Source organism: Apis mellifera, linkage group LG10 (assembly GCF_003254395.2).
Source record: "Apis mellifera strain DH4 linkage group LG10, Amel_HAv3.1, whole genome shotgun sequence".
NCBI lineage: Eukaryota > Metazoa > Arthropoda > Insecta > Hymenoptera > Apidae > Apis > Apis mellifera.
In genome coordinates this window covers 8,940,718-8,960,246 of record NC_037647.1, presented here as the reverse complement: position 1 = coordinate 8,960,246, position 19,529 = coordinate 8,940,718, and the positions used below count along the sequence as shown (strand labels likewise).

The window sequence follows — 19,529 nt, the reverse complement described above, 5'->3', positions numbered from 1 at the left end:
GTTCACAAATATGACGAGAGAAATTTATCGGAAGGATTCATCGATAGATTCTCGTACGGTGCAACCTATAACCCCCGGAACGAGCCGGCTGGAATCTGGTCGAGGAAGAAGCGCGGGGAAAGACACGCGCGAGGCCCACTTGGATCGGGCAAAGGCGAGAAGAGAGCAGACGAGAGGATACGATAACCGTAGGCCTACCGTATCCGAGAGGGGGGAGGGCGGGACAAGTGACGACGACGACGACGACGACGACGACGACGAGGATAGTCGCGCGCGACACGACTATGCTCTCGATATTCCGTTTTTCTTCGACGCTGACTGTCTCACTCGGCTGGCATCGGACGGGAGTGTAAGCCAACAGAAGTAAGGACGGGTTTCCGATTAAGGCCTTATAATTGACGTCCCGGGTGCCCCCCCCCTCCCCCGTCTGGCTTAGTCACCGGCAACCGGGAGAGAAGGGCTGGCGGACCCGCTTTTGCGGATCGCGCGGATCAACGAACCGTCGCCGAACGCACCAGACCGCGTTTGCGCCTCTTTTCACGCCCGACTCCTCTTTCTCCCGACTCCTTTTTTTCCCTCGCCTGGCCCACCTCGCGCTTCGACGGTTTTCACGAATTGTAATAAGAGGGGGGAAAAGAAGGGGGTAGGTGGGAGGCGAGTACACTCTCCCTTCCCATTTCGAGAGAAACGATTTCGAAGGAAAGTCCACGCGAAAGAATATTATTCCTCCGGGAGTTTTTACTTTACCGTATTGAAGATACGACGATTTTTATTCTCGAGTTGGAGAAAAGGAAAAAAAAAAAGAAAGGAAAGAAAGAGAGAGGAAAATAAAACTCTAGAGAGAGAGAGGAATAAACTCGATCGAGAGATCGTTTTTACTTTCGAACAAAGTATTCACAACAAAGACGTAAACTTTGGTTATCCGATATTACGTAGTGATCCGAGTGAATTATTATAAACACACGAGCGGGAATAATTTCTCGATAAGGAAATATCTTGCGTAACGGAGAGGGGGAGGGAGAGGGGGGGCCAGATGAGGGGAGGCAGATTTACGAGGCGCCATCGCGAGACTTTTTTCTTTTTTTGTCACGATCCGTGACAAAGATTCGACGAGATTATCAAGATTCGAAGCTCCGGGAATCCAATTTTACCCCTCGACGTTCACCCGTACATGATAAATCGGTTTAAGAGGAGGCGGAGACGAGGCGACGAAGCTACCGGCTCTCCGCGAGACGAGATACTCGGGCGCCTGATAATGGGATAAGTCGCGAAAACTTTCGATACGCGTCAACGAGGATGCGTAATACGCACAGGTGGAGAGAGAGAGAGAACGGAGACCAACGATTCTCAACTCGTAAAACGAGAGCGAGCGATTCGAGAGCGACGCTAACGAGAGCTTCGAGCCAAGATAGGGGGAGAAGAAACGAGTATCAAAGAAGAACTTTTGCCACCTTTGCTCCGAGACATTCGCGCCTTTGGAGGGAAGGACGGATTCGATCCATCCTCGACTCTCGAAAAATCCAACTATTCGCAACGATCTTCCCTCTTTAACCAATCCGGTCGGAAATACCACGTATTTGCCACGCTCAGTTATTACGCGTGTCTCTGAAAACTAGCTGCCTCATCGAGCGTGACGCATTGTTATCTACGCGATTGTGTCACGTCGATAATCGACGATCTCGAGATATATTTGCAAAATATGTAATTCCTGTCGTGACTAATCGAACAAACAAACCGGTTGGAATGGAAGCGTGGTATCGTATGGCCGGAGTTGGAAAACACCGAGTGTCACCGGTGAAAAGGCAGGCCACATGTGCGCGGCGGCGACGACAATTCGTCAAAAAAAGTCTCGCAGATGTTCGGTGACGAGCTACTTTCGATATCTACGCGACTTATCGCGATAAATCAAGTCGTCCTCGTCGTGGTCGTGGTCGTGGTCGTCGTCGCGATCGTCGCCGCCGCCGCCGCCGCCGCGAACGAGTCTTTGGCCGGTGATCGCCGCGGAGGGAGAGGAAAGGGAGGAAAGGAGCGCGTTGAACCGCGAGCAAATTGGACCACCTTCAAAACTTGACGCTCGTTACTGGTCTCGTGTTCCGGTGGAAATGCCCCGATCGCTTTTGTGTCGCGATCGTCCATACATCGGTGACGATGGTGGTGGTGGTTGATGGTGGTGGTGGTTGATGGTGGTGGTGGTGGTGGTGGTGGTGGCCGATCGCCGCTGTTCGAATAGGAAAGAAGAAGAAAAGGCGACGACGAGAGTGGCCGAGGCACTCGGCCGCTCGCGTGTGCGAGCGAGCCACGCACGCCGACTTGAAGGCGATCCAACTTACGTGGCGGTTTAAATATACGCGTGTTCGCGTCTCGATTACGCGCCTCGAGGAAAGCACCTCTTCTCTTCTACGTGGGCGTGCTAGCACAGCCAGAAACGAGTCTCAGATACGATAAGTAATAGCGTCAAACCGTGGTTACAATTTATTGTTCACGGTTCTAACTGTCGGGAATGATTTTGCCGAAGCCGAAAGACGTTCTACGAGTTTGCATCTCGCGGCCGGATTAGGTTTCTAGCGCGAGGCGAATATCGTTTCTTTCTTTTTACTTTTCCCTCTCTCTCTCCCTCCCTCTCTCTTTTTTCCTTTTCCATCGTATATAATCCGCGCGTATCGGAGAAATGTCACGGTGGCTTCGCGTCCAAGCACATCTACGCGTATGATATTAAAAAACAGAGAACGGGAAAAACGCGAAAAAAAAAACGAAAAAAAAAAAAACGGGGAAAAAAAAAATGGAAAACAAGATAGCGTATCGGTGAAAGATTTTTTAACGGAATTCAGAATGAAATGTAACGTGTTTTCGATACCGGTGTAACACATCGGGTTACACGGTACGGAACATCGAAATAATAGCGAACGGAGAGAGAGAACACGCATCGAGAGATGCGACCCGACGCGATGGATGGGGAGGTCGCGAATCGAAAGCACGCAGCTGCAATAACTCCCGATCGTTCTCAATAGTCGTTCCAGAGGCGTGGAGAGCGAAGCTCTTAGATTAATGGGCGAGAGATGATAATCGTACTCACCGTAATCCGGTCGAATGACAGCCTGCACCGCCTGTTCGTTCTTCTTGCTTCGTATCACGGGCTCACCGAGGATTGTGAAGTTTCTGGGTCCCACGCGGTTCACAAACACTAGATACACTTTACCCCTCTTAATATTGGCTCGCACCACACCACTCTGATTATCGCGTTGCTGTTGCTGTTGCTGCTGCTGCTGTTGCTGTTGCTGTTGCTGCTGCTGCTGTTGCTTCCCGTCGGTGTCGTAGCCGCATACGGTCGACTTGCCGGGCGCCGATTTGTCCCGAAAGTGTAACCTCACGCTGTCGTTCTTCTGAAGCGGTTGGAAACCGGGCTGGCTCTTGTATACTTGCTTCACCTCGAACGTTACCGCATAGTTCGAGCCCGGTTTCCTCACCGACGACATGCTCCTCGCCTTCCCCTCGAACACCGTTGGCGCCAGGTAAGCTCTGTTCCCAACGTCCACGTCGGGGCACCAATTCTGACCCCGGCAACCCTTGTTCCGACATCTTCGCCGTTGCTCCCGCGGGGAATCCGCCTTCGTACGATTCTTTGGTCGTTGCTTGGTCGATCTGATCACGCGCGGCCTCTCCATCGTCGACTCGGTCCCGGAGGTCGCGAAAAGAATCGGCGTGTTCGTCGACGAGTGACGAGGTAACCGGCTCAATCCGGACTCCTCCATCTTTGGATGAACGTTCGCCTCGTCCTCGAGACGACGGCCACGTCGACGACGATCGTTGAAACCCCGTTTCGACGAGGATACGAATACCTCGCGTATCGAGTCGTCCAACGTCTCTTCCCCCGAACCGTACCCGTTCGAGGAGCCATGTTCGGGGTTGATCGAAACGGCGGAAACTGTTCGATATCCGACCGAGGAGGACCGTTCCACGATCCTCGTCGCGGAAGAAGAATCCTGCGATGCCAACTCCGAATTCGATTCCTCCTCGACGAATCGTTGTTCGTCGTTTTCGGCAAGTCGCGCGTCCGACACGGATCTCTCCCGATGCTGGCGATGCTGGTGGTGGTGGAGTCGTTTCGATCGTTGTTGGCTGGTCGTCGGCCAGGACGTTGGGAGGACGTCGTGGGCCGGTAATTTGTGATCCGTGGTAGGTCGAGCGAGGGTCTGCTGCTCGGCTGTTCGTAGCTCGCGTCTATGGATAGTCGGCGTAACGAAGTTCCAAGTTGGCGAACGGTAATCGAGGGGCTTTTCAACGGCGGCGATGCTCATCGATGGTAGATGGTCCTCGCTGGTGGTCCTCGTCGACGTCTCCTCGAGGGAGTTCCGATTGGCGGGGGGTGCCGCAGCGAGCGCCAGTGCGCCCCACCAGCCGCTTAAGATCCCGGCCAAAAACAGAGACGCCCACATCATCCGACCTGGTTGCCGATTTGATCGGGGGTGAGGTCGACACCTCGGTCACCCCGAACGCACCACACCGTTCCTCCTGGCACACCTCCCTCCTTCCCCACCCCCTATCTTTCCCTCTTCGACCTCGAATTCGAATTCTCCAAAGTTCCCACGCGAGAGAGGATCCGTCTCTCTGTCGATGCCCTCCTCTCTCTCTCTCTTCCAAGATTTTCCTCACCCAAGATTCATTCGTTCTTCGAAACTTCGAACTCTTTTTTTCCCCCGCGACACCTCCCTTTTCGCTCGCTCCCCTCCCACCTCGTGGTTCCGGGGGTTTCTTCTCGTCGGAGAGAATGCGATAATGCACTGTTCACGAAGCGTTGTACCACCGATAGCAGCGCAACGTAGGAGGGACTTCCACCTGACAGATTCTCGGCTGTCTGCTCTTCGACCAACGCAGTACCGCAGTCCTCTTCATCCTTGATGTCTCGATGGATGGCGGCGGCAACACACCGAAATCTATCCGCGATTATCGAAAAAAACGATCACGTCCCCCGATTCCGCTCCCTCTACTAAACCGCATCGAAACGTGGCAAAGTTCAAAAATCGCGATCATCCTGTCTATCGTTCGAGAATAACATTCTGCCCGCGATTCCACTCTATTCGTAAGCACGCCAGTCGATTCGCGATTGTTTATCCTCTCGCCGCCTTCTCGCCTCTCCCTTCTTGTCCGTCCGTCCGTTCGTTGTAAATATTCTCCTTCCTACATGTATGCTACGCGATACTCCGATACTTCGGAATTCGCGTCTCTCCGTAATTCGTACCGTTTTCCAACGTTTTCCACGATGGATGATCAATCGTTCCCGTTAACCGTCCCGTCATCGAACCGATGCATCGGAAATCATCTGCGACACTGTTCCTATATTCCTTCGTTCGCTCGCAGTCCTCTTCTCCTCGCAGCCACTCCTCCGCCGGCGACACTGTTTCCGTATCTCGAAATAAATCGTCGAGAGTCGATAAAGAATTTCGCGCCACCCCCGATGTCGTGGCCCGGTCTCTCGTCGTATCACGTTGCACTCCGAACGAGGAAAAGCCGAGGATGATGACACACGACGAAGGAAGGAGCGGTAGAATAAGAAGAAGAAGGAGAAGGAAGAGAGGAAGAGAGGAAGAAGAAGAAGAAGAAAAACAAGAAGAACAAGAACAAGAAATACAACAAGTAGAAGTAGAAGAAGAAGAAGAAGAAGAGGACGATGACGACGACGACGACGACGACGACGACGACGACGACGGAGACCAAGAAACTGTCGGCTTCCTCTGACCAGTCAGAAAGACACACTATTTAAATATACTCACGGGGCTCTCTCGCGCGGTTGGTAGTGTCGACCGTCGAAGTCTAGCCCTTGCGACGCACTTCACTGCTCAGTTTTACCACACGATTCTTTGCACCTTTTCCTCCCCGTCCAAACCGACGTCCAAACTCGTCGACGATGTTCGCGGCACCAACGCCGACGACAGTAACGGCGACAAACACTGGGCGCACGAATCGTCGTCGTGGGAACACGGAACGAACGAAACGGAACGGAACGTGGACGCTGGTTTGCGAGAGAAAATTGCCGGCAGACGGCGAACGGAACGAGCGTGGTCGTCGGATTCGCGAGGAGGAGCAACCGAGACGATGGCACGCTCCTCGACTCGGACACCGATTCTACGATGGCAACGATGCTTCTGCTTGTGCTCGATGGCAGGCACGCGTGCGGTTAATATCGTGCGGGGGATCGGCGCGTGTGTTGCACGCGGCATGCACGAGGAGCCTCGTGTCACGTCGAGGCGGAGAAGGGATTGTCGGTGGCCCCGCGTCGGGCGCGCGCGACGGTTCAAATTAGACTGAACGGCCCGCTCGCGCAGCCCGAGGCCGGCCACAGCGCCAGCGACTCCTGGCGGGCGCCGGTCGAGTCTCTGCGCGCGCACCGTCCGAAGCGGCGACACTGAGAACCCCGCGCGCTCGCTCCACTACTCTACACACAGCCAGACGCCAGACCACGGGACCTTTAAGAACCTGTGTAACGACGACCTAACAACCGAGGAACCGCACGCGTGATTCTTCTCCTTCCTCGCTGCACACCGATCTCTCTCTCCCTCTCTCTACGATCTTCTTCCATCCAACTTCCATCCGTCTCCAATCACGAGTAAGTAGTACTAAAACATAAATGTTCTCTTTGTTACAAGACCGCCCTCTTTCTTTGGATAGGTTATATACACCCGCGTACTTTCCATTCGTGTCAATAATTCTCGTTTCGTCGTCGCTGTTAAACCAGTTACTCGCACACTTGACGCACGCCGATGATTTAATAACGCTCCGCGAGCCAAGGTTGACGAAGAAATCCTTACTTTCGTTCGACATTTTCGCTACATTGTGATCCGTGAGCGTGACAGGTTAATCGGTAATCCATCGCGTCAAAAGTTCGCGCATTAAAGATGGCGGTCGCGTCATTAACGGTACACTCGTGAAATGATTCGAAGCGTCTTTATGCGCTTGTTGCACCACGCTTCGCGTTACAAATTCCATTCATCGTTTTACGTCGTATTTTCACGCGGTGTTGACGTACACGGAGGTTCTACTGACCCTCGTCACGTTTATTTTTTGTTTACGCTTTTTGTGGAGGTTTCACTTTGCTCGGTGCGCTAAGGCGACATGGTTCAGCGCACAATAAGCGCCTTTCTCCGTCTCTCTCTCGCTTCTCCGCCTCGACGTTAGATTGTCCTTCGTTCAGACATTTATAAGTACAATCTAGCGGACGAAGCTGTTACTTTTTATCCTTCCCTCCTTTTTTTCCTTTTTTTTCATGCTTATTTATGTCTCGAGAAAATCTCGTTCCCAGCCATGAAACGCACATCAGGTTCTCTCGTTAACCGATATGATTTTTATTTCTTTTCATCTCGATCTTTTGTTTTCTCTTATATATGTGTACGTACGTATATATATATATATATATATATATATATATATATATATATATATATATATATATATCGACAAAATACGATTACGACTTTCGTAAGCACACTTTGTTGCGTGGAATATACAAAATATATTATCGCGATATTACATTGTCGTATAATTAAATCGGTAATTCATGTGATTTCTGGCAAACGTTGATTATCCTAACACGAGTTAAATCGGTTCCAACCGTAGATACGCAGTAACAATGTTTTCAAAGTAGATAGAACTTTGTTTTCGCTTCGGAGATATTCACGGTTTCGGACGGACATCGTTTACCTTAGATCGCTCTCGTTTTCGGACCAGAGATGTACGCCCCGGTCCAGATTCCATCACGGCTATTTGCTCCGAACAATTTCAAATTAGAATTCAAATTAATATCGTACTTCAATATTTACTCGCTCTTGGAAGGCGGGCCGAACAATCGAATACGTCCCGCGCATAATGACGGTGCACTTATTAAAATCAACAGCGAGGACAACAGAGCGGAGGCGCGGGTTTGCAATCAGGTTGCTCCTATAAAACGTTAAACTGTTACGAATCGGAGACCGCGTTCGAAGCCATTATTCGAGTCTCGAGGACATTTCGCTTTCTTCGTGTCTCGTCCCCTCCACACCCTGCCCTGCCCTGCCTTGCCCTGCCCTGCCCTACCCTGCCCTGCCCCGGCGCTCTTTTACCCGCTGCGTTCGACGGCTCGTTCCTCCTCTTCTTCCACGCTCGCGCCTTTCAGCGTCATCGGGCCACCGAAAATAAAGTCTTCCTTCGTTTCTCTGCCGCTCCTTCTCGCGCCCCCTCCCCTCCCCTCCCCTCCCCCTCATCGCGCCACTCGCTTCCGACTCGAATATACGAAGCCGCGCGCTACCAGTCCCCGAGAGAGGTTTTTAAAAGAAGAGAGAGGGGAGCAGCAGCGACGAGGGAGCTCCTCGAGAGGAATACTCCTCGAGAGGCTGCCAATCAAACGACCCGCCAAGAGAGTCGACCTCTTAAACGGGTAGTTTTTCACACTCCTCCCGTGACAGATTAATTCCGAGCTAAATAGCGACACTTAAGCGTGCCGCGTCATAATTAACGTTTTCATTTCGGTTCCCTTTGCACGCCGCCCCATTCACACCGGAACTCGGATTCTGCTCTCCTCCTTTTCCACCGTTTATTCCCCCGCTCCATCGTTATTTCGCAATTTTCAAAACCCGTTTCCGGCGGAGCGGATCGCCGACGCGTTACGGCTCGTATCGCGTTTTTGACCGCTTAAATAATATATAGACGCGGTCGGCAATCGACTGTATTTCGAATATTCCAACATTAAATAACCATGCGCTCGAATTCGGCTGATTAATCGACGTGTTTCGCTCTGTAGTCGAATATTTACGGCGCGCTCGCCAGGATAATGTACGAGTGACGAGAGACGGTCCTTCATTATCTCTCTTTCCATCGACAAAATCGAAATTGTTCCGGACGATCGTCGTTTTACTTCCGCTTGAAATCCTCTCTCGGACACCGATATCTAAATAAATTCCACCGTCCTTAAACCAATTTCTATCCTCTCCCTCTCTCTCTCTTTTTCTCCCGTTTGTAAAATAATCCACGACACAGATTTTCTTTTTTTCCTGCGAAATTTCGAGTCCCATTCCTACGCGACCATTTTCCAATAGGATGGATGTCCCAAATGTCAAATCCTTTTTTTTTTTTTTTTTTTCGTTTATCACACGGTTATCCGATGATTACCAGAGTGTTCCTGAACATCGATGGAATGGGGTCTAAAATGTGTTTGATGTCGACACGCAGTTACGGACGGGGGTTAGATCGTTGGAACGCGCGGTATTCGTTTAACGATCGGCCAACGATCGATCGCACGGGCAAAAAGTGGGAGGAAAATGCAGAATGAGACGCACTATTCGATACAGCGTCACACACACACAGGCGTGGGCTCGTGCACGACTTACCTACTTCTCGCGACACTGTTTCTAATTCGACCTAATTTTCTGATTCTCGTTCTAATTCGTTTCTAATCTTTCTGTGGATCTCGACGAATGGTTGGACACGCGCGTAATTTAAGAGACTCGAGGAAAAGAATAAATTTTTTCGCAGGGAAATACATTGTCCGGATGGAAGAAGATCTCAGGAATCGTACACACCTCGAATGTGTTTTGAAAAACGAGTACACGTGCACGTTTTTTCGTTTCTGATTTGTTTTAAAATTGACCGTGACTTCGATTACACGAATCATTACACGAGAATTAAAATAACACGATGTATCTTTATCGACGAGATCTTCGAGGAGAGACGTAATATAAATATTCGTATTTTCGAGACTCGATCGGTTTCATCAATGTTTTTTGATCAAAAAAAAAAAAAAAAAGAAAAAAATATAGGCAAGAAGAAGGAAAAAAATATCGTTTATAGAAAAATTCGAAGCGAAACGTAATAAAGGATATATTGGTACGGAATCGGATTGAAAATAAATAGAGAGTATCGTTGTTGATAAATATTTCCTAAATATCGAAACAATTTTTGCCGAACGTGAACTACAACCGGTTCCTCTGTAGGGGAGTGCTTTGATTCGACGCGCGAGATAAAACCCCACCGTCGAACGAGAATCAATTGGTCACCGTGAGAAATCAAGATCGTGATCGAGAATCGCGCTACCCCCTAGTTTGTTCGACAAACTGGTGTCAAGATCGACAAATAACCTCTCTGCGAAATCGATAAAGAGGGGAGAAGAGGTGAAGAGGGGGGGAAAAGTAAGGCTTCCGGTAAAACGCCAACGTGAAGAACGATCAAACATTTCGAGCGAACATTATCGAACGAAAAATTGAAAAATTCATGAGCGTAAACACGTCCAAGTCGCGGCGATTACACCGAAAGGGTTGAAACTATCGGATGCTAAGCAGATCTGCAAAGATCTCCCCCTCTCTCGAATCAAAGACAACGAGTTACGGCCACTGTGTACTATAATTTAATATTGAAATGCTGTGTTCAACCCTGGTGTTGGTCGCTATTCCGAGCCGCATTCTTTTCCATCGATCACATTTTTTCCATTTCCACAGTGACCGTGGGCAGTGCGTGTATATGCATAGCGCTAATTGCACGGTGGAGCGGAACGGTATCCCTGACATTTCCGAAATCACGGTGATTCCCCTGTTTCTCGATACCTTTATTACTCTCTCTCTCTCTCTCTCTCTTTCTCTCTCCAGCGACTATATTATAGAAATTATAGCCGGGAGAGGTGCAATTATCGCGGTCTACAATGTACCGAAGAAAGAATGTTTTGACTTACGTATACGATAAAGTTTTCGAGGGAGGGATGTGTACGATCGGGACAAATAGGAGAGGAGAAGACGAAACAAGTTTTTTTAGTAACTAGCCAGAACAACTCTCGCCAACAGATTATCGACAAACACTTTCGATATTGGCAAATTGCTCTTACCGTTGCCACCCTCTCGCTCCGTTGCCATCCTCTTCCTCTCTCGTTCTCTCTCTCGTTCTCTTCCTTTTGGCCGATCTTTGTGTAGGTTCGCTTGGCGAGCTCGCTGCCATGTCGTTCGCCCACAGGAGAAGTTAAATCGAATCCGCTAACTGCAGCCTAAGAACAAACCGGAAGGGACGAGAAGAGAGAAGAGGGTGGACGGTCTCGATACGCGGCTAACTTTCGTCGAAGTTTGATGCTTCGTAAATCAATGGCCATTCGTCGGGCCACGTTAAATTATTCCCGGCTCGGTGCACCTCTCCCTTCGATAGAAGATTCTATGGATTTTAACGTTGGGGCAGGAGGAGAGAGAGAGGGGAGAGCTTATCTATCAACTCGGACTGATTATTTCGGGGAACCGGGACACGATTTTCGGAGAGATGGAATTTTAGAGAAGGGATGATTCCTAACGAACTCGCGATCCAAACTTTTTAATTAGATTTAAAGGAAAAGTTCGACGAGACGACTTCATGTGAAGTTATCATTTACAAGTTCGAGAGTATAATCTCTTTGTCGAATATATATTTATCCAAGATTTGTTTTTCTTTTTTTTATTCAAAATTACTGAAAAGCATTATCTTAAGCATTCTTGATTATTCTAGCTATTTCCATTTTTGCCTCTCCTCTTCTCTCTTTCCTCCTCTTTTTCTCTTCTTCTTTTTCTTCGTTCCATTTTTTTTCTTTTTAATAAAATTCAACGAGCTTGCAGTCGATTCACCTGGTGGGCAAGTTTGCGCGGCGGATAAAGTTACGCTGCATAAACGTAACTTTGTAAATGAGCCACGCGCGGAACAATGGCACGAGGAGGAGGAGGAGGAGGAGCTGTGTCTCTTCTGGAAAACTCCCGTCTCGGAAAAAAATGTTCCGGAATGAGATACCGGAACATGGCCGACGATCCAACTATCGCCTCTTCCGTTGCATAAGAGACTCGGGAGACGTGAAAGGGAGGGAAGGGAAGGATGGACGAGGTTTGTTGCGAGAGTATCGTGATCGGTATCATCGGCGAAAAAAAAAAGAGAGAAAGAAAGAAGGAAGAAGAACGGAATTCCCACGAAAGAGACGCGAACATTGGGTGACAAGATAGCGGGCATTGAATACCTTCGAGTAACCAACCGCCATTAATAATTTCAAAGCGGGGAGAAGCGCTTTAAAAACTTTCGATCGTTACTTTTTCTTAGGGAATAACATCTATCTATCCGAAAAAGAGAGAGAGAGAGAGAGAGAGAGAGGAACGATAATAACACGGTAGCATATTGATCGAAGGTATTTTCGCATGGCTCGTGGGGGCTCGTGATCGTTAAAAATGCAACCGATGTTCGACGAGCGGCAGTATTTTTCCAGGAAGCTCGTTCTTGCCGAAAAATATCGGATGAATGGAGCGCGATTTCAAGGTGCGCGCGGTAAAGCTGAAAGCCTCGTAAATACGGTTTTTTCTTTTTTTTTTTTTTTTTCACGTTTTTTCGGATGCGGGAAATTTGGCGAAAAGGCGCAGAGGCGGGATGGGCAAAAGACGGAGAGAAAAGATAGAGAGACGCGATGGGTGGTTCGGCCGAGCGAATGCTGCTTGACCCCCCGTCATTCGAGGGGTAAAAGCGACAGTTTAAGCCCATTAGGATATTTATGGATTGGCCTTCCACTAAAGAGAGTGGAGGCGAGTGGCGTGGGAGGGCGCGTACGAGGGGTTGCAGGCTATTCAAAGATCTGACGGCACGCGACTCGCCAACGCGATTCCCCCCGTACCCCTCTTTCTCGCCAGACATCAACACGAACACCTTTTCGAGGGGGGGCGAGGGTTGGCGCGTCCTCTCCGCGCTCCGCACGTCGGTCGCAAACCTCGGTTGAAAAACGAGCCGGTGATTTATGAAACGCTTTTGAAAACGATGGAATCCCTTTAATGGGATGTCTAAACGTCTCAATTCCGACCTCCAATCTAAACTTCCATATCCAATGCCCCAATGTATTCGTGTTTCTTCCCGCATTTGAAGGAGGGAGGGAACCGATTCCGTGACTCGACCGCTTAATATTTTCCACGAATATCCGTGTTATTTTGCGATCCCCTCTTTAATTTATCATATTCGTACGATTACGTATTCAAGCTTTCTTTTCCTTTCTTACAAAACTCTCCCACCATTGGCTCATTGTTTTCACCCCTCTCCTCTTCCCTCCCTCCGATTCGAGCAACGAACCGCGTATTCTTCCCCCTTTTCCCGATATTCTTGCTCCAAGGTGTGAAAAAAGAGAAAAAAGAGAAAAGGAAATCTGCCCAATTAGTATCTGCGTCATATGAGTTTAATTAATTCCAGGATTGGGCAAGCTGAACGGATAGGTCGAACGTACGTAGGGCACGTACGCGGATCGGTCGTTAGATCGTATTAACGTGCACCAACATTTTCCAGTTGGGCAGGGACGAGATCTCGCATTCTGCAGACGCGCTCCTTTCTTCCTCTTTAATAAGAGCCGCCTGTGTACACGCTTGTATTTCGACTTCCGGCTGGCCGGAGTCCCCCGGTGCCTAACAGAGATGCATTGTGTGCAACGAAGCACCTGGCACGCGCCAGCTCCTGTCTTTATGTAGCCGCCCACTCTCTCTCTCTCTCCCTCTCCCTCTCTCTCCTTTCCTCCCTCGCCACTTCTCACACTCGGTCTCTTTCCACCGCACGCACCACCTTCGTTGGCCTCCACCATCGTTCGAGCTGTTTCGCTCGTGCTCACGTACCTCGTGCTCCCCCCCCACCCCGTCCTACCACCCACACACACGTGCACGCGAGTCGTTATCCTGTGGATATCCTCCGGACGTCTGCCTTCTCCATTCGAGTTCCTAACAAGATTTTCATCTCAGATATCTCCAACTCGGTTAACCACGCATGGACTATTAGCGATAAAACTTGTTCGGTAACTTGGCAATTCAGCCCCGGGACGGTGAACGGGACGGACGAATGTATCTTAATAAATATCACCGGGGACCCGAACTGAAATTTCGTTTTCTCCCTGTTCGTGGAGGAGCCACGCATCCGGATATACGTATAGCCGATATAGGACGTTTATCAACGCCCGTTATCTTTATTCTAATGGCGCGCCGTACCACGATGAAGTCGTTCCCCGTCCATCAAGATTGCGAGGCATGCGAGCGACCAATAACCGATCCTCCCCTTTCCAGGAGTACAAATTGCCGCACGCTTTCCAACCGATCCTATTCTTTTCCACTATTTCGTTTCAACCGCGATAATTATTATCGTCTCGTTAAGCACGAAATTCTCGATTGATAAATCGATCATCGGTTTAAATCCTCGTGTAATTAGAAGGATAAGTTCAGGGGCAGGCGTTGTTTTACGTAGCGCCTGTCAAAATATGCGCTCAATAGTTGGAATAGTATCCTTGACCCTTGCTTCCTTCGAGGGCAGAAGGCACGTATCCTCACTTTGTTGGATCCTTTTGGAAAGGGTCTCGGTTTCGGGGGTCGTTTTCGGGAGTCGTTCTCGTTTGCACGGTCGAGCACGTTCCAGCTTTCGAAAATATATATATATTATATCTATTTTCGTCTCTGACACGAGGGACGATGAGAAAATCGATGATTCCTCTCTATCAATCTCGATTTCATCATTTCAATTTCTCTTTCCGCGAGGCAAGCCGTTTAATTAATTTGCTATGAAATGAAAAAGAAAATTGGCGCCGATAATATTTATCGTCAACTTTTACGCCCCCTCTCGAGATAATCTGATTATGTACACTTCTTGCTCGTTCCTCGGAAGTTGTTGTTTTCTTGGAACGCTTATCGGCCTTTCATGCCGAAAGAAACCAACTTTTTTCCCCCGGAATATCGTTCCTTTTCTTTTTCCCTTTTTTTCTTTTTACAATTTTCTCGTCGTACATCGGTTTTTTCGCGGATTACTGATAAATTTTACATCATCAGAGCGTAACGATGTATACGTTTCGAACGTGAAGACTCGACTGGTAGAGCAAACGAGAGCAGAGGTTTGTTCGCCAGATCCGTGTCCCACGATCTGTCCATTCGAACGAATAAATAAATAACGCGTTTCGAACATGTTACGTTTCCGGAAATGTCGACTCCGTGGCCGACACGTGGTCGAATACACATTCATAGAAGTGGAATAACGCCGTCAAAGAGGGACGAGATAAGATAAGTTCGCGAAATGGAATCTTATCTAGGCGCCTAGTAGTAGTTCTTTATCTCTCAGTTTTCTTTTTCACGTAGACAGCATCGGCTTTTTTTTAAAAAAGGGGCAAGAACGATAGGCGAGAAACGTTGCCTCTTATCGCTCGTCATCGTAATTAACGCGTACCGTCACGCGGACGATAAAAATCGTTTCCAGCCGCTCGTGACTCACCGCGCCGTCGTTTTCTTCCTTATGGCGATGCCGTGTCACCGGAAACTCTTAACTTTTCCGGAAATTAATAACGTTTCAATCGATTCTCGAAAACGTGACGCCGATGCACCGGTATAGTACCTTGGTGCGGTGGAAAAACGTCGTTTATAGATAATGGAAAGAAAAGGAAGAAAAAAAAAGAGAGAGAAAGAGAAAGAAGAATTATTCGATATTTGATCGAGTTTTGGAATATGTATTATCAAACTCGATTAATTGTACTCGACGCGATATCTGAAATGAAATTTAATTTAATGGAATCGTCGATAAAAATTGCAATTTTTTCTTTTTTTTTTTTCTACGTGGCAAAAACATTCTCGTCATCGTCTATTCGTCATTCTCATTCGTCCCTCTTCCTCCCCTTACATTTTTTTCTTTTTTTTGCGCCACGGTACTCGAAAAAGCTTGCATTCGAAAGACGATACCCCCTCTCCCCCGTTCGATTTCGTTTCTTTCGTCATAAATCTTACGCGAAGAAACAGATAATCGATATTGCGGCCGCGATATAAACAGCCGCACTCGTGTTATCGCGGCCGCTACAGAAACCTGCGAAGATAGGTCAGTGACTATGCCAATGGAATTTACCGGGAAAAAGAATTATCGAGAACACGAGCTACGCAAGGATAAGGAGAAATGGATGGTGATTTCTTTTTCTTGGAATAAAACCATCGTAACCACTCGGTCGAATGACGGAGAGAGAGAAGTGATTGGATGCATCGTATATATATATATATACATCGTACATATAAACGTATGCCATTTAAAGGAATTTATCGTACACCTCTTCGCTACTCCTTCGTTCCATGCCTCTAGTAGAAACTTTTTTTTTTCTTCTTTATCCTACGATGAAAATGAACGACTTTTCAGGAAAGATGATTTTCACCGAGCAGTGAAATCGATCCGTTATCGCGGTATCGCGACGAGAACGATCTTATCGAGAATTTTTGCAGAGACACACGATCGTGAAACGGAAATGATCGTAATGATCGAAAGGATCGGGAGGAGGGATTCGCTCTAATATGTTGGAATTAATAGACGAGTTAATATTGATGCGCGTGCCAATTCCGCCAGATATCAATATTAATAATGGCGCACGAATCTTTGCTAATGCTCGGCCATCCGTACAGTCCACGTGTATTCGCGACGAAATCAATGACCAGCCCCATCGAATTTGTACCGTGGCCGCCACCGCTCCATCATTACTCATACCCCGCAATTTCAACGCTCTTTCACCCTTTAATACCTGACAATCATATATATATATATATACACAGATTCACGCGTTAACAGGGAAATGGACTCTAATCTTCTTCCTCTCGCGTGTTTCATCGATACGTAGCATACTAACTTTCTTTCTCATTCATGCCTTCGAAAACCTTGTTCTTGTTCTTCCTCTACTTTTTGGCGAACGGTGGAACGAGAGAGAGAAAAAAGAACTCTCGTTCGAATGAGAACGCGAAGATTTCCAGGTAATGTCGCGAATTATCGATCCCTCCCTCGAATAAACATTTTTTTTTCTCCCCTTTCCTTCCCTTCCTTTCTTTTTTCTCCTTTTTTTAAACAGACATTCGCGTGCCACCGAGCAATATCGCGATCGGTCATTAACGATAACGAATAATATCTCCTCATTGTTCCGCAAGCCAACTGTGATGTTGTCCAACTGTCAGTGTGGCTCGATCACCCCCTCCCCTTCCCTTGATAACGTCGCGACACGCTCGAATCTTTCGTACGAGTTAATTTCGCGGAATGATAATAACACTTAACACGCGGGAGGAAGGGGAGGAGGAGGCGGTTGACGGACAGAAGGGCGAAGCAATTGCTTACATCGAATACGGCGATAGGCGATTCCACTTGGCGAGCGGCGGGAAAATCCATTAACGCGCGATTGCACGGATAAAAGCCGGAGAAATAATCGGCGCCGATAATTAAAGTCAAAAGAGAGTAATACACCGGGGCGAGATTAGCCTTTAATTAATTTCGCGTTACGCGGATTCTCTCCGCGCTCTCCGCGCGCGCGGAGATTATACATTTCCCCGTCCCCCGTATTTATCTGCATTTTTCAACATTTCAACCATTTTTAAATCGCTTTATCGATCGCTTATCGCCCGCGAACGGTTCTTCCGCTCGAAGATACAAAGAGAAAAGGAGAAAAAATGAGAAACGCGTTGTTCAAATGTATATATATATACATATATATATATATATACATATGCTGTGTATGTATTGGGTTGGCAACTAAGTAATTGCGGATTTTTTTTAAAAAATCAAAGACAATTTTTTCATGGAACTAAATAACTTTATTCTGTAATGTGTTGCCCATTTTGATCAATGACCTTTTACCATCTTTCAAGCAGCATTATAATCCCACGTTCATAAAACTTGTGGTTTTTATTAGCAAAAAACTGAATCAGGTACGATTTGATATCATCATTATTGAAATTTTTACCATTTTGTAAAGATCGAAACAAAAAGTAATGAGATGGTGCAAGGTCAGGACTATATGGTGGATGTAGCAAAACATTCCAACCAAACTCCAATAATTTTTGCCGAGTGACCAAAGATGTATGTGGCCTTGCATCGTCACGATGGAATACAACACCTTTTCGATTTGTCAATTCCGCTTTTCTTCAACTGCATTGTTTAATTTCGTTAGTTGTTCAATGTAGACAACAGAATTGATCGTTCGGTTGGGTGGTAAGAGTTCAAAATAGACAATTCCTTTGTAATCCCACCAAACTGATAACAAAACCTTCTTTCGATGAATACCAGCTTTTAATGTTGTTTGAGCTGGTTCACGTGGCCTGCTCCACCATCTTTTCCGCTTGATATTGTTATAAACAACCCATTTTTCATCGCCAGTTATCAGTCGTTTTAAAAATGGATCATTTTCATTACGTTTCTTTAGCAAATCGCAGCTATCAATGCGTTGCGTTAAATGCTTTTCTTTCAGTTCGTGAGGAATCCATGTATCGAGTTTTTGAACATAGCCAAGTTGTTTTAAGTGGTTTTCAATGCATGTACGCGATACATGAAGCTTCTCTGCAATCTCACGAGTTGTACTGTGACGATCCGAATCGATTATTGCTTTGATTAGGTCGTCATCAACTCCAACTGAAATCCGCAATTACTTAGTTGCCAACCCAATATTTCGCGCAGGTGGCGGTTCGTATGGCCTTATACATTGTAGCGAAAAAAGGAGCATTGTAGGAAAAAAACCTGGCGTTTCCATGGGAGGGATACACGACACCGAAACTCTCTTCTCGCAATCAAGAAATAAATTCGCGGGACCGGGGAGGAGGGAGGGAGGGAGGAAGGGGCCGAGTCTTTTGCTCCAGTTCTTGCCTCGCCGGGTCGTTCGGTTTCGGCGGTGCAACGGTTCCCTCGTTTCTTTCCCGCGACGCGGCGGTGATTTGTCACGTGGTGGGTGGCGAACGATTACGTTGCATTTGCAATTTCACGCGGCACTCGCCTCCTCCCTCCCCTCCATCTCTTTCCCACCGATAATACCCTGCTTCGTTGTCCTTCTTCTCTCTCTCTCTCTCTCTCTGTCCTCTCTTCTCACCCTTCTCCGTTTCCGAAAACGCGCCACGGAATTCGAGAAGTTTTGGAGAGAACCGAGGAGGGAGAGAGAGAAAAGGAGGAGGAGGAGGCAGACGGTGGCCAAATTACTGCGGGGCCGCAGATGATTGTCTCCGCTTCGTTCTGCCGACGTCTCCGGCGGCACCACCCCGAATATGCCCGGTTAAATGAGAGCGTGACAAAAACACCTGGAGAAACCGTTCGTTTCTATTAAACTCCCTCTCTAAGTTCGACCGCAAGCGTTAAGTACGCGGGAACAGGTTGTGACAGACGTTGCCCCGTAATTGCTTGTCCCTAATAGTATCCGCTAATATCCAAATAACCGACGAGTTTGCCGACGAATTCGGTCGGCAAATATATATATGTGTGTATATATATATATATATATATCGGGGTTAAAATTATTACGTCGTGGCAGGGAAGAAGAGAGAGAGAGAGAGCAAGTATCGAGATCGAGAAGTACCGTTAAACGTTCGTTCGTTGCCTCGTACGGGAGTTCATTTTACGGGATATGCGCGGACGAGTATTCGAATTCGTTTCGCGCGATACTTTTACGTTACGAAGAATAAAAAAGAAGTAAACCGCGTTGTATTCTTTTGAGGAGGGAGGAGGCGGTGATGGAGAGAATTAGCAGGAGCCGATGAGCCCGGATACGGCGGTGGCCAAATTACTCGCAGACGATCGTCTCTGTT

General features: G+C 47.8%; 1 protein-coding gene across 1 annotated transcript; it reads right to left on the bottom strand.

Annotated features, from left to right (window-relative positions):
* Positions 1-2,671: 2,671 nt before the first annotated feature.
* Positions 2,672-6,962, bottom strand: LOC113218545 (ras-interacting protein RIP3-like). The gene is made up of 3 exons (XM_026443371.1): positions 6,683-6,962; positions 2,976-6,611; positions 2,672-2,698 (listed from the first exon to the last, which is right to left on the bottom strand). The coding sequence occupies exons 2-3, from the start codon at positions 4,434-4,436 to the stop codon at positions 2,672-2,674; spliced, it is 1,488 nt and encodes a 495-aa protein (XP_026299156.1). The 5' UTR covers positions 4,437-6,611; positions 6,683-6,962.
* Between the last annotated feature and the right edge of the window lie 12,567 nt (positions 6,963-19,529).

What these genes read in the sequence shown, in the direction of transcription:
- LOC113218545 (XM_026443371.1), bottom strand. Translation starts at nt 4,436, where the DNA reads ATGATGTGGGCGTCTCTGTTTTTGGCCGGGATCTTAAGCGGCTGGTGG. An exon ending in TCGGGAGTTATTGCAGCTGC is followed by an intron (nt 2,699 to 2,975) that starts GTGCTTTCGATT and finishes TCATACGCGTAG; the next exon opens with ATGTGCTTGGACGCGAAGCC.